A 26230-nucleotide genomic window follows, 5' to 3' on the forward strand; every position below is an offset into this window, starting at 1 on the left:
ATCCTTTCTCTCTCTGCAATATCTTTGAGCTAGAAGGCAACTCTGGTGGCTCCAGCATTCAACCATGAAGACCTCTGCCCCTCTACTTCTCCTGTTGGTGCTGCTGTCAGTCCCAGGTAAAATCTAAAGGGCTGTCCATCCACAGCACTCCAAGAAGATCTGCCAAACTAGCCCCTTGGCTGCTTTGTAGTGCTTGGAATATTAGCCCATTTGATACTATGTCATCTGTGTAAGATTGACGTTCTATTTCCTGATTAAGTGGGAAATGGAATGGACTGCTTTTGCTGAATAGAATTGTAGCATTGTAGAATTGGAAGGGCATTATCTAGCCCAATCCCCTGCCATGCATATACTACTGTTGATGCAGCCGAGAATAGCATAAGCTTTTCTTTTTGCTGCTGCATCACATTGTTAACTCATGTTACTCTCATGCTGGCCTTTGGTGTTACTAAGAGCCCTAGCTCCATTCACATATACAATAGGGAATGCATAGAGATGTTGGTAATCTCTTTTCACTTGCGGGATTGATTTCTATCTTCATAATATTTCGCCAGGACCAACTACCACCAACAATATACTTTGTAATGGCGTCTGCAAGCACCGCTGTTCAGCTGGAGAATATGAGTCTTCTTTAGACCCCTGCCAGGAATCTGGTCATGTCTTCTGCTGCAAAGAGGAAGGTAACATGCTAAACTGTTATTATGGGTTGCAATCATTATGATTTGGGAAAGTGGTGAAAAGATAAGAAGCAGGGTTTTGTGCGGTTCTGTTCAAAGCAAGCCGAAGACCAAATAAGGAGCAGGGGCTCTGCGTGGAGAAGGCAGAGAGGTGCTATTGTGTGACGGAGGGAAGGTGGAACTGCTCAGCAAGCATTAGAAAAGATAATTAAACAGTGGATCTGTGAGCACATTGAAAAGGATGCCATGGTTACTAAAAACTGGCAGGAGTTTCTCGAAAGAAACAAGTCATGGCAGATGAATCTTTTTTATTTTTGGATAGAGTGGCAAGCTTGGTAGATCAGAAGAATGCTGTGAGAGCCAGTGTGGTGTAGTGATTAGAGCGGTGGACTCGTAATCTGGTGAACTGGGTTCGATTCCCTGCTCCTCCACATGCAGCTGCTGGGTGACCTTGGGCTAATCACACTTCTCTGAAGTCTCTCGAGTGTTTGTTGTGGGGGAAGAAGGGAAAGGAGATTGTTAGCCACTTTGAGACTCCTTAGGGTAGTGATAAAGCGGGATATCAAATCCAAACTCTTCCTCTCTTCTTCTTCTACCCTAAGGCAGGAGTAATCCAATGCACAAATATAGAATTGGGTACACCTGGCTTGATAGTACATGTGCACAGGATTTAGGGGTAGACAACAATTCTTTTTTAGTAGACAACAAATTTAACATGAATCAACACTGATGCAGCAGGATAAAAGCTTATGCAATTCTAGGCTGCATCTGGTTAAGAACTTTGCTTCAGGATGAGGACAGAAATCGCGCGGCAGCAGGAGGCCCCATTAGCTAAAGTGGTGCTTCAGGTTAAGAACAGTTTCAGGTTAAGAACGGACCTCCGGAACGAATTAAGTGTTGGGAAAAAGCACCAAGGCAAAAGCCAGCTCCAGATGGCTGGAATGCAAAACAGTGCAGATGTACTGTTGGAGAAAAGGTGGAGCCTATTCTCTGTACTGAGCACCGGATGTTAGCTCAGTGTGTCATCTGACCTGTGCTGGAAGTACAGGGGAGGAGTTGAGACTCTTCTGATGGAGACTGAAGGGTGCAGACGCATTTCTATGTACTATTGAGTGACAGGAATAAAACATGTAGAAAGGACTCCTGTCTGTCTCATTTCTCCTCCCTGGGAGAATGCAGGGAGGGAGAGAGAAGCAGAAAGAAGCAGAGGGTGTGTTCTTCTCACGTTTGAGGAGAATCGCCGGGTTTGTTTACCTAGCCTGCCGGGGGTCGCAGACGGACGGTAAACAACAGTATCTCGCTCAATTGCCTCGGGGGAGGCCAGGTACCTCTGCCTGTGAGCTGAAGATACTGACATATTGGCAGCCTTCGGATGGTTGCGATTCATCGGACATCTGCATGAGAGGCTGGTGGATTGTCCTCCTCTGCTCCAAGGAGAAGGCAAGCGTCTGAAAGAAGCCAGAGGCTCAACAGACAGCTGGTGGAAAGAAGAGGTGTTTTCCAGAGCAACAAAGTTCAAGGTATGCTGCTGCATTACGGGCTAAAAGTGTGAACGCAGTTCGATTAATTCACTGGTTCACGGGGAGCTGCGTCTTGGAAAAATACAGCTCCGGGAGAAGAGGCCTGCATTCCACAAATTCTTGTGGTTAAGATAAGATGTCCTATTGAAATGCATTGTTGCTAAGTAACGGAAAGTTGGAAAGTTACTGGCAAAGGGGCTGGACTGTGAATGTAAGCCTGGGAAAGCGAAACGAAACCAGAGAGTGTTTTGGCTACAAAGTTTACGTGCCCTTGGAGGGACTTTCAATAGCAGCCAGAGTTTAGCTGCCAGGTGCAAAAGACCGTAAACAACTTGCAGTTTGCTGCGTGAGAAAAGAAAAAAAACAACTGTTGGATTTTACAGTTTGTTTGACAGTGTGAGCTGGAGGCTTGGCTTCAAGATGGATGCCAAGAAAGGGGGAGGTTTGCCTTGCCCACCTCCCTTAACCAATGACAATTATTCATCTTGGTCTGTAAAGATGAAGGCCCTGCTGCAGAATCAGAGGCTTTTTGATGTAATTGAAAACCCCATCCCTGCAGCACCAACCAGAGGTTGGGAGTCACAGAATGTAAGGGCCAGGACTGCTATAATTCTGTGTGTCTCAGATGATCAGTTGGTGCATGTTCAGCATTTAGAAAATGCGAAAGAGGTTTGGGACACGCTGCGTACAACGCATCAGAGAGATGCTGGTTCTTCAGCGTTGCTGTATTTTGAGAAACTGACCAATCTGAGACTTGCGCCTGATGGAGATGTTCAAGCGCACCTGACAGAAATGAAGTTTCTGCGTCAACAGATGGTGGAACGCAATTTCCGTCTTCAGGAGGAAGTGTTTTGCTTCATGATGATAAACAGCCTTAGCCGCACCTACAAGGTTGTTGCCAGTCAGCTTGGTTCCCTACCGGCCGCGCAGCTGACCGCGGAGAGAGTTTGTGCTGTGGTCCTGAATGAACACGACAGACTTGCTGCACTGGAAGAAAAAGACAGGGGGAGGGAAGAACAGAGTTCTAATTCCCCCACTGCTGATGCTACTAGGGAGCATGGTGTAGCATTGAGTGCTGTCCGATGCTACAATTGTGGACAGACTGGGCATCTACAGCGAAACTGTAAGAAGCCGCGCCAGTCAAGAGGAGCAAAGAGCAGCTCTACGAAGCCTGAGGCGTCAGGCAAAAGCCGTTCCAAGTGCCAGGTGAAACCTGCAAAGGCTATGATGGCGAAAGGAACCACACCAGATGTTGGGAACTCGTTCATAATCGACACGGGCTGTACAAAACATTTGTGCCCGCACAGAGGACTATTTTCGACGTTGAGGAAGCAAAGCTTCACTGTGAAACAGCCCAACGGTCAGGAGTTGGAAGCGACTGGAATTGGGACTGTGTATCTTGAGAGTCTGAACTTGACTATAAGTGATGTTTACCTGGTTCCAGAACTGAGATTTAATCTGCTGAGTGTGTCGCAGATTGCAAAGAAAGGACTGAAACTGTCCTATGATGCTAAAAGCTGCAAGATCTACAAAGATGGAGAACTGTTTCTTACTGCCAAAGAGAAAGATGGACTGTATTTGTTGACTTTTGATCAAAGTGATTACATGAAATGTAATTCTGCTGTTTCTAACCAAATCTCTCTTGCAGGTGTGACCAGTGTGAGCACCAGGAAGGTGACGAAGAAGGTCGACAGAGCATTTCAGCGGGTGTATGCTGATGTGATTGGTCCTCTAGAACCGTCTAGAGGCAGTGCAAAGTATTACCTTTTGTGTGTGGATTGTTTCACTAATTATTCTTGGGTTTATATGATGGAGAAACCGCAAGAAACTTTAGAAAAGTTTCAGGAGTTTTGTGACAAGGTTAAAAATATGCATGATGCTAACATTGATTGTCTTTTCACAGATGACAAGCAAGTTTTTCTGTTACAGAAGTTTCAGAAGTTCCTGGATGGAAAAGGGATAGACCACAAAGTTGCAGTTTCGCCAGAAGCGTGGAACAGGGGGGTCTGTGTAAGAGTGAACAAAGAATTGCAAAAGGGGATGAATGCGCAATTGCTGAGTTCACATTTGCCACATGAATATTGGGCCGAATCGCTAGCGTCCTATCTTCATGTTTGGTTGAGAAAAGTCTCAACAGAGTTGGGATGTTCTCCTTTTGAGAAGCTGTTCAATAGAAAACCTTCTGTTGCCTATTTCAAGGTTTTCGGGTCTCATGTGAGAACAGAAGCTCCAGGTGGAGAAAAGAATGCCAGAGACATTTTTGTGGGTTATGAAAAGGGTCTCTACAGAGTAATTTTGTCTGAATCTGGTCAGGTGATTCTCACAAAGTTCCTAGAGAGTGCTCCAGAGCAAGAGCGGGTTGTAGAACACACATTTCCCACAGGAAACGATTCAGATGATGATGATGATTTTTCTGATGTCACAGATTACAGTGGTACTGACGATGACAGTGATAGCTCAGAGAGTTCAGTTGTAACAGTCATTGAGAGGAAATCTCACACAATGGATAGACCTTCACAGGTGAAGGAAGAACCACTGATTGCTACTGGTTCTCAACAGAGTCCAAAGGTTGAACCAGTGAGCACAGAGGATCAGAACCTCATACGCAGGTCTGGGAGAGTCACAAAGGGTGTACCATCAAAGAGGTACTCAAAAGAGTTTGCTAACTTAGCTGTTGCATGTGTTGCTATTGTTAACAACTCAAAGCAGGTTGAAGCAGTGTCTAAGTCAGAGACAAAGACACAACAGAGAGTAGCTAGCCAAGGTAATGCAGAAGCACTCATTCCTTGGAAGCCAGACAACCAGAGAGGTACACTGGTGAAACCAGTGGTGGGGAGTTCCAAGGGTGGAACTGAAACAACAGGGGACTGTTATATGTATAACAACTGTTTGTTCTCTTCTCTGGATCATGTTTTGCCAATTGATGCTTTTGGGGGAGGATGTTGGGAAAAAGCACCAAGGCAAAAGCCAGCTCCAGATGGCTGGAATGCAAAACAGTGCAGATGTACTGTTGGAGAAAAGGTGGAGCCTATTCTCTGTACTGAGCACCGGATGTTAGCTCAGTGTGTCATCTGACCTGTGCTGGAAGTACAGGGGAGGAGTTGAGACTCTTCTGATGGAGACTGAAGGGTGCAGACGCATTTCTATGTACTATTGAGTGACAGGAATAAAACATGTAGAAAGGACTCCTGTCTGTCTCATTTCTCCTCCCTGGGAGAATGCAGGGAGGGAGAGAGAAGCAGAAAGAAGCAGAGGGTGTGTTCTTCTCACGTTTGAGGAGAATCGCCGGGTTTGTTTACCTAGCCTGCCGGGGGTCGCAGACGGACGGTAAACAACAGTATCTCGCTCAATTGCCTCGGGGGAGGCCAGGTACCTCTGCCTGTGAGCTGAAGATACTGACATTAAGTACGTAACCATAGGTACCATGGATGTCATATGAGCAAAATTAAAGTTCTATTTCTTCATCTAGTAGGAAATGTAACAGATCGCTTATGTTGTTTAAGAAATGGTTAGAGATGTTGGTGATTTCTTCTCATCTGAAGGATTGATTTCTATCTTTCTATCTTCCTAACGTTTCTCCAGGATCCACTCCCACCCTGAATGATAATTGTAGTGGTCACTGCTCACGATCATGTTCAAATAGAGAATACGTGGCTTCATTAGACCGCTGTGATCTACCTGGTTATGTCTTCTGTTGTAGAAAGATAGGTACGGTAATTGTTGGGAATATGAGATGAGATACCCACTTTGTGGAAGTTGACCCCAGTTTCAGTCACCACACAGAGGCAGCAGAAGTTTACTGTTGCAGGAGATAAGGCTTCAGTAATCAGTTCAGTTGATAACCAGACAGAAAGAAAAGGATGCTGTGATTACTAAGAGCTTGGAAGAATATCCTTAGGAGACACTTTCCTTCCTCCTGAAAACTTCTCTGCTGCCTGTCTCTGGGCATATCACTATTCCCTTAGGAAATATAAACAGAGGATACTTTCATTCTCTTTCTGAAATATCTTTCAGTCAAGATGACTCATGTGGCTCTAGCATTCATCTGTGAAGACCTAAGTCCCTCTAGTTCTCTTTTTGATGCTGATTACTGTCCCGGGCAAAATGTAAAGGTCCCTCAAACCACAGGACTGTAGTAAAATAAGAAATATATAACTAGCCCATTTGGGTGTCCTTTGCTGCTCTACCTTGTTCGAAATATTAGCTCATTTGATGCTACAGTAGTACTTTGGTTCTCAAACACCTTAGTACTCAAACAACTTGGAACCCAAGCACTGCAAACCCGGAAGTAAGTGTTCCAGTTTGTGAACTTTTTCCAATTTTTAAGTCCACTCTAGGAATGTTGTATTTGACTGCTCTGTGTTTCACATCCCATAGTTTTTAACAGTCTGGAACGGATTAATCCATTTTGCATTACTTTCTATGGGAAAGCGTGCCTGGGTTTTGGAATGCTTTGGTTTTTGAAATGACTTTGGAACGGATTAAGTTTGAGAACCAAGTTACCACTGTATGTCATTTGTGCAAGATTAAAGTTGTATTCATTTAGTGGAAAATATAATGGACTGCTTTCACTGAATAGGTGATTCTTAGAGATGTTGGTGATGTCTTCTCATCTGAGGGATTGATTTCTATCGTCACAATATTTCTCCAGGACCTGTCATAAATGATTATTGTAAAGGTAGCTGCAAACCAAGTTGTTCAGATACAGAATATGTGGCTTCAACAGCCTTCTGCCATCATCCTGATATGGTCTACTGCTGTGCAAAGAAAGGTAACATGCTAATTTTTTGTTATGGGCCTCAATTATTATGATTTGGAAAAGAGGTTAAAGATAATAAACAATAGTGTTCAAAGCAGGAGGAAGAACAAATAGGGAGCAGGTGCTGTGTGGGGGAGAAGATAAAGAGATGCTTTTGGATGACAGAGAAAAAGTGCTACTGCTCAGCACCTACTTTGCCTCTGTCTTCACCCGTAAGGAAAACAGTGTACAATGTGGTGATAATAGAATGAATGATGCAGAGAGGGTGCTGCAACCCAAGAGAGGAAAGGAGGTGGTAAGGGAACTCCTAGCTTCTCTGAATGAATTCAAATCTTCAGGGCCTTCTGATCTGCACTCAGCCATACTAAATGAAATTGCAGATGGAATCTCACTGCCTCTGTATATAATATATGGGAATCCTTGGAGAACAGGTGGTGTCCCTGCAGACGGGAAGTGGACAAACTTTGTCGCCATCTTCAAAAAGTGAAAAAAGTGGACCCAGGCACATTGCAAGAAACGAGATTCTGACTAAACATAGGAAAGAACTGATTATAAGAGCTGTTTCAAAGCTGAACATACTGCTTTGGAAAGTGCTGGACTTTGCTTTCATTGGTGATTTATAAACAGAGGTTAGATGGCCATCTTTCAGGGATTATTTAGTGGTGCATTGCAGGGGTTGGAGTCCCTTAACCCACAAGCCCCACCCAGAATCAAAGGTCAAGAATGATGGAAACTGTAACTGAACAACATCTGGAATGAAGGAGGTCTGCCAGGCCTGCAGTGAAGAATGACATATTCATTCAGATATACTCATGGATTTAGTTCATAAAAGAAATGTCCCAACGGGCTCTTTGATTATGTGATTCCTCCACCCTCCCTCTGAAAAACATAGCCTTACTTTTTGGGAAGGAATTCTTTGCAAATGGTTCAGAATGTCTTTTAATGATTTGCAACTTTAAGAAAAGGACAACTAAGTTGTATTCAGAGCAGAGTCATTAACATTAAAATTAATGAACTTAAGTTAGTCAATTGAATTAATTTTAGTGGGTTTATCTGTAGTATGACTAACTTTGGGTACTTACCCTTGAAAATGAATCTGGAAATTAATCAGCAATGTGGGCATCTGACTAGTCTTCTTTACCTTAGAAGATATTTCCTTTACAAAGCATTCGTGTTAGAAAGTTGATATGGATTCAAGAGTCTGGCTTTTCCAAAAGGCCATACAGTTATTTTATTTAATTATCCTTTCTTCCTGAATGTGGTCTATGGCATGAGATTTAAGATGTTCTCTTTTCTTCAGCAGGGGCATTGTAGCAGATCATAAAGGTAAAGGTAAAGGGACTCCTGACCATTAGGTCCAGTCGCGGACGAGTCTGGGGCTGCGGCACTCATCTCGCTTTATTGGCCGAGGGAGCCAGCGTACAGCTTCTGGGTCATGTGGCCAGCATGACTAAGCTGCTTCTGGTAAACCAGAGCAGTTTACCTTCCCGCTGGAGTGGTACCTATTTATCTAATTGCACTTTGATGTGCTTTCAAACTGCTAGGTGGGCAGGAGCTGGGACCGAACAACGGGAGCTCACCCTGTTGCGGGGATTCAAACCATCGACCTTCTGATCGGCAAGTCCTCGGCTCTGTGGTTTAACCCACAGCACCACCCACTGATTATAAAATGGTGTAAAATGGTAGCAGATCATAAAATGGTGTAAATTCCCAAATTGCACCTGTGCCTTTGTAAAGGAAAAAAAACCTATGTCATTTGCCCAGTATAAAAATATCTAATTCTTTGAAATGTAATGGGCTGCTTTCTCTGTATATGAAATGCTTCGAAATGTTGATGAACTCTTATCTGAGGGATTGATTTCTTTATAGCTAATATTTCTCCAGGATCTACTCACACCCAGAAGAAAGAATGTAAAGGTCGCTGTAAGCCACGTTGTTCAAGAGATGAATATGAGGGTTCTGGAATGACTTGCCATAATATTGAGCATGCGTACTGCTGCAAAGGGACAGGTAACATCCCTAATTTTTGCTATGGAACACAACTATTTTGATGGGATTTTGGGGTGAGGTGCTCAGAGGGTGAGACGTTTTCATTACTGTGAAGCAGAGTGGGAGAACGAGAAAGTAGCTTTGAAAAAGCAATAGTATTTCAAACATTAGCAGTTGCAAAAGAGCAACGCCTTAGTTAAGGTTTCATTCTTTCATTCTTTATGGATTTCAACACAAGAAACATTTCATGGAAGAGAGATGATACCGTATTGGCTCAATTATAAGCCACACTTCCCCCCCAAATTCCGATCCAGAAAAGTTTAAGTGCAGCTTATAATTGTGAAGTTATGGAAAAGAGGTTGAAGATAAAAAACAATAGTATTCAAAGCAAGAGGAAGAACAAATAGGAGCAGGTGCTGTGTGTGGGAGAAGATAAAGAGATGCTATTGGGTGACAGAGAAAAAGTGCTACTGCTCAGCACATATACATATAAGGCATTGCGGTAATCTAATCTTTTGAATTATGGTGCTGGAGGAGACTCTTGAGAGTCCCATGGACTGCAAGAAGATCAAACCTATCCATTCTGAAGGAAATCAGCCTTGAGTGCTCATTGGAAGGACAGATCGTGAAACTGAGGCTCCAATACTTTGGCCACCTCATGAGCAGAGAAGACTCCCTGAAAAAGACCCTGATGTTGGGAAAGATGGAGGGCACAAGGAGAAGGGGACGACAGAGGACGAGATAGTTGGATAGTGTTCTCGAAGCTACCAGCATGAGTTTGACCAAACTGCGGGAGGCAGTGGAAGACAGGAGTGCCTGGCATGCTCTGGTCCATGGGGTCACAAAGAGTCGGACACGACTAAATAGCAACAAGAACAACAATCTTGAAGTGGTCAGAGCATAGACAACAGATGTTAGTCTATCTGTATAGAGATGGGTTGCAGCTGGGCCACCAGCTGAGGCTGATGGGAGGCTCTCTCCACCACTGAGGCCACCTGAGCCTCAAATGACAGTAAAGGACCAGAAGTAGCCCCCTGAGGGATTGATTTCTATCTTCACAATATTTCTCCAGGACACATAGCAAATGATGATTGTAAAGGTAGCTGCAAACCAAGTTGTTCAAGTACAGGACAAGTAGCCCATTTGTTCCTTTCCTTGTGGGTGCCACGAGAACCTTCAGCAATGATCCATAAATAAGTGGAAACTTTTGATTATATCTCTGAGTCTCCTGGAGAGTGGAGCAGAACCAGTGTTCAACCACACAGGTCCTATTCCATTATTTGTTTCCTTCTTCATACTGCTACATTTGCCATGGGAGGGCCAGCTATTCTCAGCACTGCAGTTTGCTGTAAAAGACCCAACTGTTCAGTTTGGGGTCCCGTATTTTTCGCTCTATAGGACGCACCCGACCATAGGATGCACCTTGTTTTATTGGGGGAGAACAAGAAAAAAAATTCTCCCCCCTCTCTGCTCAGCACCCCTTCAGCGAAGCAGCAGGAGAAATGGAGCCCCTTCCATTTATCCTCCTACCTCGATGAAGAGGCGCTGCGCAGCTCTCCCTCTCTGCTGAAGCCAGGAGAGTCTTGCTATCAGGGATAGCCGCCTGAAGCCTTTGGAGCGCAGAGGGACCTCGCGCTGTGCTCCAAAGGCTTCGGGTTCCTTTCGCTGAAGCAGGAGAGTCTTGCACTTCAGAGGCTTCGCGTTGCTATCACTGAAGCCAAGGAGCCTGCATTCGCTCCATAGGATGCACACACGTTTCCCCTTAATTTTTGGAGGGGAAAAAGTGCGTCCTATAGAGTGAAAAATACGGTATTTGGGTTTCAAAATGTCCAGGATGATGTCTTGGGTGCTTTAGCTGAGATTCCTGCATTGCAGGGGGTTGGACTTGAAGGCCCATGAGGTCTCTCCCAACTCCATGATTCTATGAGGAACATGTTGTTGTTGAATCGTTTAGTCGTGTCCGACTCTTCGTGACCCCATGGACCAGAGCACGCCAGGCACTCCTGTCTTCCACTGCCTCCCGCAGTTTGGTCAGACTCATGAGGAACATAAGAAGAGCCAATGGCCTACCCAGTCCAGCATCCTGTTCTCGCTTTGGCCAATCCGATGAGGAGCACAAGAACAGTCAGCCCTTCAAGCCAATTTTTTTTAGTCAAGCCAATTTTTACCAGTGGTTTTAACCAGACTCGGACTAACTTTGGGTACTAACCATTGAGACTGAATGCATAGATCAAATGGCAAGATGGGAAGCTAATCATTCTTTATCTTTCAAGATACGGCTTGGAGGTGACGGGCAGGCAACCTGCCATTGTCCCGCAGGCTCCCAAACTCATTCTGAGGCTTGGGAGTGGAGGGCAGGTGGAGCACCTTTGCCCCACACACCCGGGCTGCTTCAAGCGGGGGGGGGGGGGAGCCTCCCAAGCCTCCCCCCAGCTGTCACAATGAAGGGGGAATGCGGTTGGCAAAGAGGTGCGGCTTCACCACCACCATGCGATCCCCCGTGCCCTACCACTGTTAATGGAGCGGGGGGGGCACTGCTTGGGAGTGTGTATGGGGAGCTGCATGCCCCTGCTGAATGTAGCTTCTTGCCCAGCCAGACTCTGCCACCGCTGTTAGGGAGCGGGGGGTGCCTGTCAAGCATGGGCGGGGTGGGGGGACCAGCAGCGGGTTGTGGGTGCCCGGGTGGACAGTGCAAACCTCCCCCCAGCTGCACCGTGTTTCATTTCTGTTTATGCCACTGTGCAGTTTTTGGAGTCACAAGACTCTGTTGCCTCTCATCCAGCCCATTACTGAGGCAAGACAACGGTCCAACACTTCCAATTCTACACTTGCAGATGTAAAATTTTTGTGATTGAGTGAAACCCAGTTCAGCTACTGACTGATTGATTGTGTATCTGCATTACATTGTTTATTGCTTTCATTTTATGGATCAATGATCTCATTAGACAGTACAATTCATGTTAAATTGCTGTTTTAGGGATTCTTTTTAAAAGTCTGGAACAGATTAATGTTGTATCCATTTAGTGGAAAATGTAATGGATTGCTTTCACTCAATAGGAGATTCTTAGAAATGTTGGTGATGTCTTCTCATCTGAGGGATTAATTTCTCATCTGAGGGATTAAGAGCCAGTGTGGTGTAGTGGTTAAGAGCGGTAGTCTTGTAATCTGGGGAACTGGGTTCGCGTCTCCCCTCCTCCACATGCAGCTGCTGGGTGACCTTGGGCTAGTCACACTTCTCTGAAGTCTCTCAGCCTCACTCACCTCACAGAGTGTTTGTTGTGGGGGAGGAAGGGAAAGGAGAATGTTAGCCACTTTGAGACTCCTTAAAGGGAGTGAAAGGCGGGATATCAAATCCAAACTCTTCTTCTTCTTCTTCTTCTTCTTCTTCTTCTTCTTCTTCTTCTTCTTCTTCTTTCTACACAATTTTTCTCCAGGACACATTGCAAATAAACATTGTAAAGGTAGCTGCAAACCAAGTTGTTCAGATACAGAATATGTGGCTTCAACAGCCTTCTGCCATCATCCTGATATGGTCTACTGCTGTGCAAAGAAAGGTAACATGCTAATTTTTTGTTATGGGCCTCAATTATTATGCTTTGGAAAAGAGGTTAAAGATAATAAACAGTAGTTAGTATTCAAAGCAAGAGGAAGAACAAATAAGGAACAGGTGCTGTGTGTGGGAGAAGATAAAGAGATGCTATTGGGTGACAGAGAAAAAGTGCTGCTGCTCAGCACATATGCATATAAGGCATTGTGGTAATCTAATCTTGAAGTGGACAGAGCATAGAGAACAGAAATTAGTCTCTCTGAATAGAGATGGGTTGCAACTGGGCTACCAACTGAAGCTGGTAGCCACTCTCCATCACTGAGGCCACCAGAGCCTCAAATGATAGCAAAGGACCCAGAAGTAGCCCCCGAGCTGCGTACCCACTCCATCAGAGGGAGGGTAACCCCATCAAGAGCAGGCAATCTCCCACCCACTAAGAGTACCTCCGTCGTACCTGCATTGAGCTTTCGTTTGTTGCCTCTCATCCAGTCCATTACCGAGGCAAGCCAATGGTCCATCACTTCCAGTGCCACACTTGCAGATGTAAAGGAGAAGTAGAGCTGTGTGTCACCAGCATATCGATGACAATCTACTCCAGAACTCTGGATAACCCCATTCAATGCTTTCATGTAGATGCTTAAAAACCCCCCAAACCATTTATTCAAAAGATACAATACATTCTTGTCCACTGCCACAATATCACGAAATGATCAGTCCAATCCTAGATCCCACAACACTGTCATGTTGGCTTGCCTAATATCCTCAATAGGAACCCAACTACTGATCTGGTGGTATAGACATTTTCCATCGATATATCCCCTCAAAAGACACCTCTGTGATTGTGATGGCATTAAAATATCCTGCGCTTCAATAAAAGAAAAAAAAGAGAGACCAGAGTTCATGCAGGTGTTAAACAGCATGGGGATAACACGGAATGCTAAAGAACCCCACATTGAAGGTTCCATGGGGCTGCAAGCATCACCCTTGGGAAACCACCATGATGTCAACCACCACAAAGCAGTACCAACAACCCCTAACTTGGACAGCCGCTCCCCCCCAAAAAGGGGGGGGGGGCTGATGGCTTTGACAACTTTAAAGTTTTGGGAAGGAATATCTAAGTTAATTATATACAATTTTATTTTAATTAATATGCAAAATGATGATGCAACTTTAAGAAAAGGACAACTAAGTTATACTCAGAGTGGAGCATTAAAATTCATGGGCTTCAGTTAGTCAAGCCAATTTTTACCAGTGGGTTTAACCAGACTCGGATTAACTTTGGGTACTAACCATTGAGACTGAATGCATAGATCAAATGGCAAGATGGGAAGCTAATCATTCTTTATCTTTCAAGATGTTTGCTTTACAAAGCATTCCAGTTAGAAATATATGCTCAAGAATTCTGGCTTTTCTAATTTGCTCATGTAATATATGTTTTCCTGAGTGTGGAATATTGCATGAGATTTAGCATAACTTGTTCTCTTCTCTTTGATAGGGGAAGAATAGCAGATCATATAAGAGTGTCACAGGAAATTCCAAAGTCGCACCTGTGTCTTCGTAAAGAATGGAGCCCTATTTCCATTGCTATTCTGAAGCATTTGATATATGAACAATCTTTCAGATGTTACTTTTGGTTACCAAGAGTCTTTCCAGGAATTAACTATCTCATTCCTTTCTGCTCCTAATAAAACCAAACTTGTTCTGCAGACCAAGTCCTTTGTCATCTTTTCCTATGCAAACTGGGAGGCAAAGTTATCTTGTTTATTTCATTGCTATATGGTGGAATTAAAAACTTCTCTGGTTTTCTTTGGCTTCAAAGGAAGGGAACTCAGCTTGAAAGGACGAGGTCTGGTGTTGTAGCACCCTGCTTGTGGTTAACGCTTAGCTGGAATGAAATATTCAACGCAGCAATAGAGAAATTAAAATAATAATTTATTTGTCAGACAAATAAATGAGAGACACAATGGTATATGGTTACCAAAAGCTCTGCCCACTCCAGCCCTGATGGCCAGCACTTATATTTCCTCAGCCCAGCCCCCTTGCTCCTCCTTTGGCTGCCTCTGTCCAATCAGCCTGGTTGAAATTCCTATTGGCTGTTTGCTAGAACCAATCATAAAAGATACACCCATTTCCTATTACCTTTTATGGGAGACAAAGAGCTATATTTCCTTCTATCCATAAATGGCAGACAAGTAGCCATATATCTTACATTTGCCTCGACAAGGCACCTTAATTACCAGATCACCTTTGCCCTATTGCCCTATTCACTCCAAAACAGATGGCTAATGGTTTTAAATTTTCTTAAACAGAGATCTTGGGTTCACCTTCTCACACACCATCAATGAAATAAGAATCTAACATAAGAATCTAACATTTCTTACTTTCTAAATCCTTTGCATAATTACATTAAGCCAATATATTTCATACATTAACATAGCTTTTTAGAAGAAAAGGCCTTTTCAAAGTAAAAAGGAAACAGCATAAAAAAAAAGCCTCTTCAGTTTACACCCCCTTTCCCAGCCAGCTGCTGTTCCTATTAGCTCTTGCCCTTTAACCTTATGAAAATATGGCTCGAGTCTAATGGGAGGCACCTGGTATTATTTTCTGTTAAACAATAAATCTTACTATTTACCAACTCTTAATTAGTGTTTTTGCAGCTTGATTGTATTCTGTAATATGTATGGTCAGTATGACCTTTGCTCCCAGCCTGTAATTTCCTTTTACAACTTTGAGAAACGTGTCTCCTGCTACTGCTATGAATCAGGGAGGCCCTTGAGCAAGAAGATAAACAACTGCCAAAGTACTTAGCCAGCGGCTTTTCTGCCTGGCATGAAACATACAAACATTTGCAAATATATCTTTTAAGCTCATTTTAAAATACAGGCCTTGATCAGATGCCTCAGTGTGTGTTTGTATTTACTAGTCTCCTGTGACTCTCCTGCTTCCTCCTTCACTTCAAACTGAGCTGCCATATGATGCCAGGTGCAAAAGGCTCCATCTTCCCCAGTCTCCCAGACACATATGCAGATTTCTCCCTGCCTTGTCATCAGAGGGATAATATGATAAGCAGCGGGAAAAGCTCAAAATTGTCCCAAACAAGCAGAACAGCCACAATAAAAATGTTAATAAGTATAATAATATGCTGTTTAGATTTCAGGTGTTGCCAATTTTATTTGCAGCAAAGGTACTTGGAAAGCTCCCAGATTCCACAATTTGGGAATATAATGAATGATTCAATTGCCCAGGGAATCCTTACCCATTGCTGTTGTTTATGGTCCTGTCTGATGAACAGGATAACAGCATAGTTCTTTTTCTACATTATACTTGAAACAGGCAGTTTCAATGAATGTTTGTAGCCATCTTGTAGAAAGGCAAAAAGAGCTTTATGGAATGGGCTGCCCTCACTGAATAAGCAGTTTCCTCTTGGTTGCTTATGGATGTAAAGCAGATGGACAAACCTTTTTGCAAGCGAAGGAGGCCTCTTCTGCTCCTTGGGTCCAATGAGTTTTTTTTTTGAGGTTTCATATATTTTTCTTATGTTTTTCTCTGTTGGTGCTTTCTTTGTTTTCTGCACACTGACCTTCAGAACATGGTTTTTTTGGGCGGGATTGAGCAAGCAAGAAGGAAGAAAATAGCTGGTTTCTTTTCAGATGTTCCTGGGTTTCCCCCTCCCTCTCACAGAAATACTGTGTATTTCCTACACTTGATGACATGCATCTTCGTACGTGTGGGGCAGGCAATGTTGTGCCTGGGTTTGGCATGGTGCTGATTTTCAGCTTATTGTCAGAGTTTCAAAGTGGAGTGCAGGTACCTCTCAAAGCACAGATGCTCAGCTTCAAAGGGCAGTTTGGGACCAGCTGCTCCAGGGATTCTCCATTGGGGCTCCCAAGTGCAGCTGAATGGATTTGGAGGGATTACCGTATTTTTCGCTCTGTAGGATGCACCAGACCATAGGAGGGGGAGAACAGGAGGAAAAAAATTCTCCCCCTCTCTGCGCAGCGCCCCTTCAGCGAAGTGGTAGGAGAAACAGAGCCCCTTCCATTTCTCCTCCCGCTTCACTGAAGGGGCGCTGTGCAGAGAGGGAAAACTGTGCAGCGCCTCTCCAGCGAAGCGAAGCCTGGAGAGCAAGAGGGATTGGTGTGCACCGACCCCTCTCACTCTCCAGGCTTCAGGCGGCTATCCGCAAGCCTTCGGAGCACAGCGGGAACTCCGAAGCGCAGAGAGGGAGAGTTCCCACTGCGCTCCGGGGGCTTCAGGTGACTTCAGCGAAAGCAACACGAAGCCTTCGAAGCGCGGGGGGAGCTCTCCCTCTCTGCGCTTCGGAGTCTTTGCGTTGCTATCGCTGAAGCTAAGGAGCCTGCATTCGCTCCATAAGATGCACACACATTTCCCCTTAATTTTTGAAGGGGAAAAAGTGTGTCTTATAGAGCAAAAAATACGGTAAGTTGTCTGCAAAGCACACGAGGAAGAGCTTTGAATCCAAACTGCTTTCCCTGCAGAGGTGCAGATGATCCTTAAATGCAAGTAGCAATAAGGAGATTGTTCTTTCTGTGTAAGCATTTAGGAAGCGGCCTTGTGCTGGTGTAGTATTCTTGACTATGACTCCGACCTGCTCCCTTACATCTCAGTTTTTCAAGTTGTCTGCTCTCTGATCCTTTCAGCTGCAGACTCCTCTCTTCAGTAAATGAATCGTGTGTACTAGGATGAGCGATGACCCCTTCCTCTCATAATATCTTGACATGCTGCTAAAAGTATGACACCACAACACAATCCAAAATGCACAAAATAAACTCAAAAGGGATTTTAAAGGAACAACGTGATTCTTGAATCAAGACAATAGATACAACGTATATATAAGAGCTGGCCTGAGGCATTTTTCTGAGAGAGGTAAAGGACAAAATGGTGCCCAATGATGATTTCATATCAATATGTCTACTAGATGGGGGAAGTCATAGCCAAATTTTCAATGCAACACTTGAAAATGGCTAATATTCAAACAATTCAATGATGCTGACTATGAACTGGGTGCCAAATGTATTGTCTAACATGAATGTGGTCTAGAACAGAATGAAAAGGGGCATATTATAAGAGTCTAGCTCTACTTTGGCCAAATGTTTGATTCCACTATGGCAGGGATGGTGAAACTCAGCCCTGCAGAGCTAACAACTCCCTCCAGATTTCCCCATTAAGAAGCCCCACACTCTCATGCTGTCATACATGAGAACATGTGGGTCAGGATGGGACTTCAACAGATCAACTGGGAGCTTTAAACTTTACTTTGATTGAGAAAGACATGCTCCCAACCACTCACCAGCTGGCTGGTATTCTGTCAAATGTCATTTTGGAGTTAGAGGGACCACAGCACAAGTAGAGGAAAGTTCAGAAGGGTTAATTCCAGCATGAAATAACATGCTTAAATCAGGCACAAAAAACAGTGACACAGTCCTTAAGCAAACTAACAAACCATGCATATGCGGGGGCCCAGCGCCTTCTGTCAAGAGTTTCGGTGTATCCTTTGACGCCTCCCTTTCCATGGAGGCACATGTTGCAGCCACAGCAAAGGTGGCATTTTCCCATCTCTGCCGTATTAAGCAGTTGGTCCCTTACCTTTCTCACCCTGAACTGGCCACCGTGATCCATGCGACGGTCACCTCCAGCCTCAATTATTGTAACTCACTCTACAAGGGGCTGCCCTTGAAGCTGACCCAGAAATTCTAGCGGGTGCAGAATGCTGCGGTGAGGCTCCTTACGGGGTCCTTGCCCTGTTCATCCAGTGCATTGCAGGGGGTTGGACTTGAAGGCCCATGGGGTCCCTTCCAACTCCATGATTCTATGAGGAACATAAGAAGAACCTCCTGTTCTCGCAAGATGAACAGCAAGAATTAATTATCCAAAACTGAAAGGGTGCATGGTAGCCGTGAATATCATTAGAGGAATGTTTGGAACACCCAGTCCTTTCCTTCCCCCTGAAAGCTTCCTGTCACCATTCCCTTGGGAAGTACAAATAGAGGATCCTTTCTCTCTCTGCAATATCTTTGAGCTCGAAGGCAACTCTGGTGGCTCCAGCATTCAGCCATGAAGACCTCTGCCCCTCTACTTCTCCTGTTGGTGCTGCTGTCAGTCCCAGGTATTCTCTGTATATGATATGCTTAGAAATGTTGGTGATCTCTGATCTGAGGGATTGAATTCTATATACCTAATATTTCTCCAGAATCCACTCCCACCGTGCAGGAAGATTGTAAAGGTCGCTGCAAGGCTCGTTGTTCAAGTGATGAACGCAAGGGTCCTGGAATGATTTGCCATGTGGCTGAGTACGTGTACTGCTGCAAAGAGACAGGTAACATCCCTAATTTTTGTTATGGGCCACAACTATTTTGATTTAGTGGTGGTGTTTATTTGGGAGGTGCTCAGAGGTTGAGGCGATTTCATTAATGTGAAGCCGAGTGAGAAAGCAGCTTTGAAAAAGCAATTATATATCAAACATTTACAATTCCAAAAGTGCAACGTCTTAGTCAAAGTTTATGGATTTTAACAGAAGCAGCATTTTTTTTTACTCATCCCTTTGTTTTGCGCTGATCTCCTTCTCAAAGGCCACTGCTTTGTTGTCACTGCTGCTGCTGCTTGCTGTTTCAGCTCCTTGTCTCTCTCAACAGTGATTCCCCTTGAAGAAGCAGGTACTCGGTATGTCTCAGTTTTTATTTTCTGCCTCTTTACAAAGCTTATTTTCCACGACTTGCTAAGTCTCAGAACGCTGAAGCTCCTCTCTCAGTTAGCTTTACTGTCCTTTATAATCTTATTCCGTACTCCTTTTATTTTAAACCAGCATTGTTACTTTCTTCCTTTCAGGAGTACTCTTGATTTTACAGTTTTAGCTTGGAGCAGCCTGGTGCTTTCTCATTTGGGTCTAAGGGGCATCCCACGGTCATGTGTGATCTTTCTGTGCTGAGGTTCTTCCACCTTCCTCCACTTTTTGTGCTGGAACACCAGAAAACCCCTTTATGCGCTGCTCAGATCTATTTTCTTCAGTCTGGAACCTCCTCTCAGACCTCTTCAGGGTTCACGTCGCCCTTGCTTCCCCATCCTTTTAGCCCGTACCCGTGACTGAGAGCACTCTTACTGCAGCAGAGCACTTTCCCTGACCCGTCACTGAGCGCACCACGCCAGGAAGTCCAGAAGAAGCATTTCATAGAAGAGAGATGATACCGTATTGGCCCGATTAGAAGCCTCACATCTTTCCGGAATTCTAATCTGGAAAAGTTAAAGTGCAGCTTATAATCGTGACCGGGTGATATGCTGCTTAAGCAGCTGCGTAGGAGGGCCATCGGGGTTGCATGACCACAGCACGCTGCCCACCCACAACTCCCAAGCCTTCCTCGAGCTGTCGGGGGTAAGGGTGGGACAGTACCACTTTTCCGACAGCATTCCACCCTTCTCCCTTCATTTTGACAGCTCAGGTGAGGCTTGGGGGTTGGAGGGCAGGCTGCATACCATTGCACTCCCAGGCTTCTTTGGGAGGGTGACACTTTGCCGGCGGCCTCCCCCCTTCCCTATTTGTTCAGACGGCTTGGAGGTGAAGGGCAGGCAACCTGCCATTGTCCCGCAGGCTCCCAAACTCATTCCGAGGCTTGGGAGTGGAGGGCAGGTGGAGCACCTTTGCCCCACACACCCGGGCTGCTTTGAGCGGGGGGGGGGGGAGCCTCCCAAGCCTCCCCCCAGCTGTCACAATGAAGGGGGTATGCGGTTGGCAAAGAGGTGCGGCTTCACCACCACCACGCAATCCCCCGTGCCCTACCACTGTTAATGGAGCGGGGGGGGCACCGCTTGGGAGTGTGTATGGGGAGCTGCATGCCCCTGCTGAATGTAGCTTCTTGCCCAGCCAGACTCTGCCACCACTGTTAGGGAGCGGGGGGTGCCTGTCAAGCATGGGCGGGGTGGGGGGACCAGCAGTGGGTTGCGGGTGCCCGGCTGGACAGTGCAAACCTCCCCCCAGCTGCACCGTGTTTGATTTCTGTTTATGCCACTGTGCAGTTTTTGGAGTCACAAGACTCTGTTGCCTCTCATCCAGTCCATTACTGAGGCAAGGCAACGGTCCAACACTTCCAATTCTACACTTGCAGATGTAAAATTTTTGTGATTGAGTGAAACCCAGTTCAGCTACTGATTGATTGATTGTGTGTCTGCATTACATTGTTTATTGCTTTCATTTTATGGATCAATGATCTCATTAGACAGTACAATTCATGTTAAATTGCTGTTTTAGGGATTCTTTTTAAAAGTCTGGAACAGATTAATGTTGTATCCATTTAGTGGAAAATGTAATGGATTGCTTTCACTCAATAGGAGATTCTTAGAAACGTTGGTGATGTCTTCTCATCTGAGGGATTAATTTCTCATCTGAGGGATTAAGAGCCAGTGTGGTGTAGTGGTTAAGAGCGGTAGTCTTGTAATCTGGGGAACTGGGTTCGCGTCTCCGCTCCTCCACATGCAGCTGCTGGGTGACCTTGGGCCAGTCACACTTCTCTGAAGTCTCTCAGCCTCACTCACCTCACAGAGTGTTTGTTGTGGGGGAGGAAGGGAAAGGAGAATGTTAGCCACTTTGAGACTCCTTAAAGGGAGTGAAAGGTGGGATATCAAATCCAAACTCTTCTTCTTCTTCTATCTACACAATTTTTCTCCAGGACACATTGCAAATAAACATTGTAAAGGTAGCTGCAAACCAAGTTGTTCAAGTACAGAATATGTGGCTTCAACAGCCTTCTGCCATCATCCTGATATGGTCTACTGCTGTGCAAAGAAAGGTAACATGCTAATTTTTTGTTATGGGCCTCAATTATTATGCTTTGGAAAAGAGGTTAAAGATAATAAACCAAGCGGGCTTTCTCCCAGGAAGACATTTGTCTGACAATTTGATGAATATAATTAATATCTTGGAAAAATTAGAAGTGAATATAAACACTAAAGCAGTGGTGATATTTGTAGACGCGGAGAAAGCCTTTGACAACATTTCTTGGAATTTTATGAAGAAGAATCTACAGGGTATGGGGGTAGGCCAAGGTTTTGAAAATGGTATAAGTGCAATTTATTCAGAACAAAAGGCTAAACTAATTGTAAATAACGTTGTGACGGAAGAACTCAAAATTGAAAAAGGGACACGACAAGGTTGCCCAATTTCCCCACTTCTTTTTATTTCGGTCCTGGAGGTTCTGCTGAATATGATTAGAAGGGACCAGTCGGTTAAAGGTATACAGGTCGGAACCAAACAGTACAAATTGAGAGCATTTGCAGATGACTTAGTATTGACGTTACAGGAGCCAGAATCTAGTACCAAAAGAGTTTTAGAACTGATTCAAGAATTTGGTCAAGTGGCAGGATTTAAATTGAACAAGTTAAAAACCAAGGTTTTAGAGAAAAATTTAACACCGTTTGAAAGAGAGAGGTTTCAGAACGAGACAGGTTTAACAGTGGTTAAGAAAGTTAAATATTTGGGGATTAACATGACAGCAAAAAATGGGAACTTATTTAAAGATAATTATGAAAAATGCTGGTCTGAAGTGAAAAAAGATTTAGAAATTTGGTCAAATCTGAAGCTTTCACTGCTGGGCCGTATTGCTGCGATAAAAATGAATGTATTGCCTAGAATGTTGTTTTTGTTTCAAACTTTGCAGATTGTGGACAAAATGGACTGTTTCAAGAGGTGGCAGAAAGATATTTCTAAATTTGTCTGGCAGGGCAAGAAGCCTAGAATAAAATTTAAAATACTAACAGATGCAAAGGAAAGAGGTGGATTTGCCCTGCCAGACCTTAAACTGTACTATGAATCAGCAGCCTTTTGCTGGTTGAAAGAATGGCTACTCCTTGAAAACACTGACACTTTGGACTTGGAAGGTTTCAATAATGTATTTGGATGGCATGCATATTTATGGTATGATAAGGTCAAAGCACATAAAGCATTTAGAAACCACATTGTCAGGAAAGCGCTATTTAATGTTTGGTTAAGATATAAGGATTTGTTAGAAAACAAAACCCCAAGGTGGCTGTCACCAATGGAAGCGAAAGCCTTGAAAAAGGTCAATATGGAGGTCAAATGGCCGAAATATTGGGAAATTTTGGAACAAGACGGAGATAGACTGAAATTGCAGAGTTTTGAAAAACTAAAAGACAAAGTGCGAGACTGGCTTCATTATTATCAAATAATGGAGGCATTTAAATTGGACAGGAAAATTGGCTTCCAGGTGGAAAGATCCAAATTGGAAACAGAATTGTTAGAACCCAAAACTAAGAATTTGTCAAGAATGTATAACTTGCTGCTGAAATGGAATACTCAGGATGAAACGGTAAAATCGGCTATGATTAAATGGGCACAGGACGTTGGACATAATATTATGTTTGCTGACTGGGAACAGTTATGGACCACAGGTATGAAATTTACGGCATGTAATGCCTTAAGAGAGAATATTATGAAAATGATATACAGGTGGTACATAACCCCAGTCAAGCTTGCGAAAATCTATCATTTGCCTGATAACAAATGTTGGAAATGTAAAGAAACTGAAGGTACATTTTTCCACCTTTGGTGGACGTGCCCAAAGATTAAGGCTTTCTGGGAAATGATATATAATGAATTAAAAAAGGTATTTAAGTATACCTTCCCTAAGAAACCAGAGGCCTTCCTCCTGGGCATAGTCGGCCAAATGGTGGTAAAGAAGGATAGAACTTTCTTTATGTATGCAACAACAGCAGCAAGAATACTCATCGCAAAGTATTGGAAGACACAAGAACTTCCCACGCTGGAGGAATGGCAGATGAAACTTATGGACTATATGGAATTGGCAGAAATGACTGGTAGAATCCGTGACCAGGGAGAAGAGTCGATGGAGGAAGATTGGAAGAAATTCAAAGACTATCTTCAGAAACACTGCAAAATTAAAGAATGTTAGAGCGATGTTGGATTGAAAATAAGTGGTTTCCAGCTGTACAGGTTAAAGTTAATGATAGACTAAGATTAAGATTAAGATTAAGGATGTTTAAAGAAATGGAAATTTGATATTAAGAGGGAAAATTTTAATGTTATATGATACTAAGACCAATGATTAGGTTTAAAGAAGTTGAAGTTATATATTTTAATATTTTATTAAATTAAAGTTTGGGATTAAAAAAGTGGAAAAGAAACTGCTGGACAAATAATTTGGATTGGAATACAAAAGAGGGAGGTATGAGGAAGTCCAGAAAGTAAGTAATTTAAAAATGGAAATGGAAAAGAGATATTGTTTTTAATTGTTATGGGGTTTTTTTTGTTTTTTTATTGTTGAATTTTGTGTTGCTTTTTGTGTGTGTTGTTGTTATATGTATTGTGTATGTTTTTTTTCTTTCTCTTTTTTATTGTCTAAAACCTTAATAATTTTTTTTTAAAAAAAAATAAAGATAATAAACAGTAGTTAGTATTCAAAGCAAGAGGAAGAACAAATAAGGAACAGGTGCTGTGTGTGGGAGAAGATAAAGAGATGCTATTGGGTGACAGAGAAAAAGTGCTGCTGCTCAGCACATATGCATATAAGGCACTGTGGTAATCTAATCTTGAAGTGGACAGAGCATAGAGAACAGAAATTAGTCTCTCTGAATAGAGATGGGTTGCAACTGGGCTACCAACTGAAGCTGGTAGCCACTCTCCATCACTGAGGCCACCAGAGCCTCAAATGATAGCAAAGGACCCAGAAGTAGCCCCCAAGCTGCGTACCCACTCCATCAGAGGGAGGGTAACCCCATCAAGAGCAGGCAATCTCCCACCCACTAAGAGTACCTCCGTCGTACCTGCATTGAGCTTTCGTTTGTTGCCGCTCATCCAGTCCATTACCGAGGCAAGCCAATGGTCCATCACTTCCAGTGCCACACTTGCAGATGTAAAGGAGAAGTAGAGCTGTGTGTCACCAGCATATCGATGACAATCTACTCCAGAACTCTGGATAACCCCATTCAATGCTTTCATGTAGATGCTTAAAACCCCCCCAAAACATTTATTCAAAAGATACAATACATTCTTGTCCACTGCCACAATATCACGGAATGATCAGTCCAATCCTAGATCCCACAACACTGTCATGTTGGCTTGCCTAATATCCTCAATAGGAACCCAACTACTGATCTGGTGGTGTAGACATTTTCCATCGATATATCCCCTCAAAAGACACCTCTGTGATTGTGATGGCATTAAAACATCCTGCTCTTCAATAAAAGAGAAAAGAGAGACCAGATTTCATGCAGGTGTTAAACAGCATGGGGATAACACGGAATGCTAAAGAACCCCACATTGAAGGTTCCATGGGGCTGCAAGCATCACCCTTGGGAAACCACCATGATGTCAACCACCACAAAGCAGTACCAACAACCCCTAACTTGGACAGCCGCTCCCCCCCCCAAAAAGGGGGGGGCTGATGGCTTTGACAACTTTAAAGTTTTGGGAAGGAATATCTAAGTTAATTATATACAATTTTATTTTAATTAATATGCAAAATGATGATGCAACTTTAAGAAAAGGACAACTAAGTTATACTCAGAGTGGAGCATTAAAATTCATGGGCTTCAGTTAGTCAAGCCAATTTTTACCAGTGGGTTTAACCAGACTCGGATTAACTTTGGGTACTAACCATTGAGACTGAATGCATAGATCAAATGGCAAGATGGGAAGCTAATCATTCTTTATCTTTCAAGATGTTTGCTTTACAAAGCATTCCAGTTAGAAATATATGCTCAAGAATTCTGGCTTTTCTAATTTGCTCATGTAATATATGTTTTCCTGAGTGTGGAATATTGCATGAGATTTAGCATAACTTGTTCTCTTCTCTTTGATAGGGGAAGAATAGCAGATCATATAAGAGTGTCACAGGAAATTCCTAAGTCGCACCTGTGTCTTCGTAAAGAATGGAGCCCTATTTCCATTGCTATTCTGAAGCATTTGATATATGAACAATCTTTCAGATGTTACTTTTGGTTACCAAGAGTCTTTCCAGGAATTAACTATCTCATTCCTTTCTGCTCCTAATAAAACCAAACCTGTTCTGCAGACCAAGTCCTTTGTCATCTTTTCCTATGCAAACTGGGAGGCAAAGTTATCTTGTTTATTTCATTGTTATATGGTGGAATTAAAAACTTCTCTGGTTTTCTTTGGCTTCAAAGGAAGGGAACTCAGCTTGAAAGGACAAGGTCTGGTGTGTGTTTGTATTTACTAGTCTCCTGTGGCTCTCCTGCTTCCTCCTTCACTTCAAACTGAGTTGGCATATGATGCCAGGTGCAAAAGGCTCCATCTTCCCCAGTCTCCCAGACACATATGCAGATTTCTCCCTGCTTGTCATCAGAGGGATAATATGATAAGCAGCTGTAGAAGCTCAAAATTGTCCCAAACAAGCAGAACAGCCACAATGAAAATGTTAATAAGTATAATAATATGCTTTTTAGATTTCAGGTGTTGCCAATTTTATTTGCAGCAAAGGTTCTTGGAAAGCCCCCAGATTCCACAATTTAGGAATATAATTAATGATTCAAGTGTCCAGGGTATTCTCACCCATTGCTGTTGTTTATGGCCCTGTCTGATGAACAGGATAACAGCATAGTTCTTTTTCTACATTATACTTGAAACAGGAAGTTTCAATGAATGTTTGTAGCCATCTTGTAGAAAGGCAAAAAGAGCTTTATGGAATGGGCTGCCCTCACTGAATAAGCAGTTTCCTGTTGGTTGCTTATGGAT

At 43.5% G+C, this 26230-nt stretch overlaps 1 protein-coding gene and 1 long non-coding RNA gene across 3 annotated transcripts; both read left to right on the forward strand.

Annotated features, from left to right (window-relative positions):
- LOC308474647 (uncharacterized protein) lies at positions 1-25489 on the forward strand. Of its 2 annotated transcripts, none has more exons than XM_081001214.1 (6): positions 1-116; positions 555-680; positions 5780-5905; positions 6849-6968; positions 8826-8966; positions 25339-25489. In XM_081001214.1, exons 1-6 carry the CDS (start codon positions 65-67, stop codon positions 25347-25349), a joined length of 576 nt encoding a protein of 191 aa, XP_080857340.1. In that variant the 5' UTR covers positions 1-64; the 3' UTR covers positions 25350-25489. The 2 variants fall into 2 exon arrangements, with proteins under 2 accessions (XP_080857340.1, XP_080857339.1); XM_081001213.1 differs by lacking the exon at positions 25339-25489 and adding an exon at positions 13988-14100.
- On the forward strand, positions 18544-19652 carry LOC308474773. Its single transcript, XR_013984948.1, has 3 exons — positions 18544-18619; positions 18704-18829; positions 19339-19652. It is a non-coding gene; the product is annotated as an uncharacterized lncRNA (long non-coding RNA).
- Positions 25490-26230: the final 741 nt, after the last annotated feature.

The sequence above is a fragment of the Podarcis pityusensis genome, assembly GCF_964106645.2.
Source record: "Podarcis pityusensis genome assembly, chromosome: 3".
NCBI lineage: Eukaryota > Metazoa > Chordata > Lepidosauria > Squamata > Lacertidae > Podarcis > Podarcis pityusensis.

Excerpts from the sequence above, each read along its gene's own strand:
- LOC308474647 (XM_081001214.1), top strand. The coding sequence starts at position 65 with ATGAAGACCTCTGCCCCTCTACTTCTCCTGTTGGTGCTGCTGTCAGTC. Across the intron at positions 117-554 it reads GGTGCTGCTGTCAGTCCCAG|GACCAACTACCACCAACAAT; the intron begins GTAAAATCTAAA and ends ATATTTCGCCAG. Across the intron at positions 6,969-8,825 it reads CTACTGCTGTGCAAAGAAAG|CTAATATTTCTCCAGGATCT; the intron begins GTAACATGCTAA and ends ATTTCTTTATAG.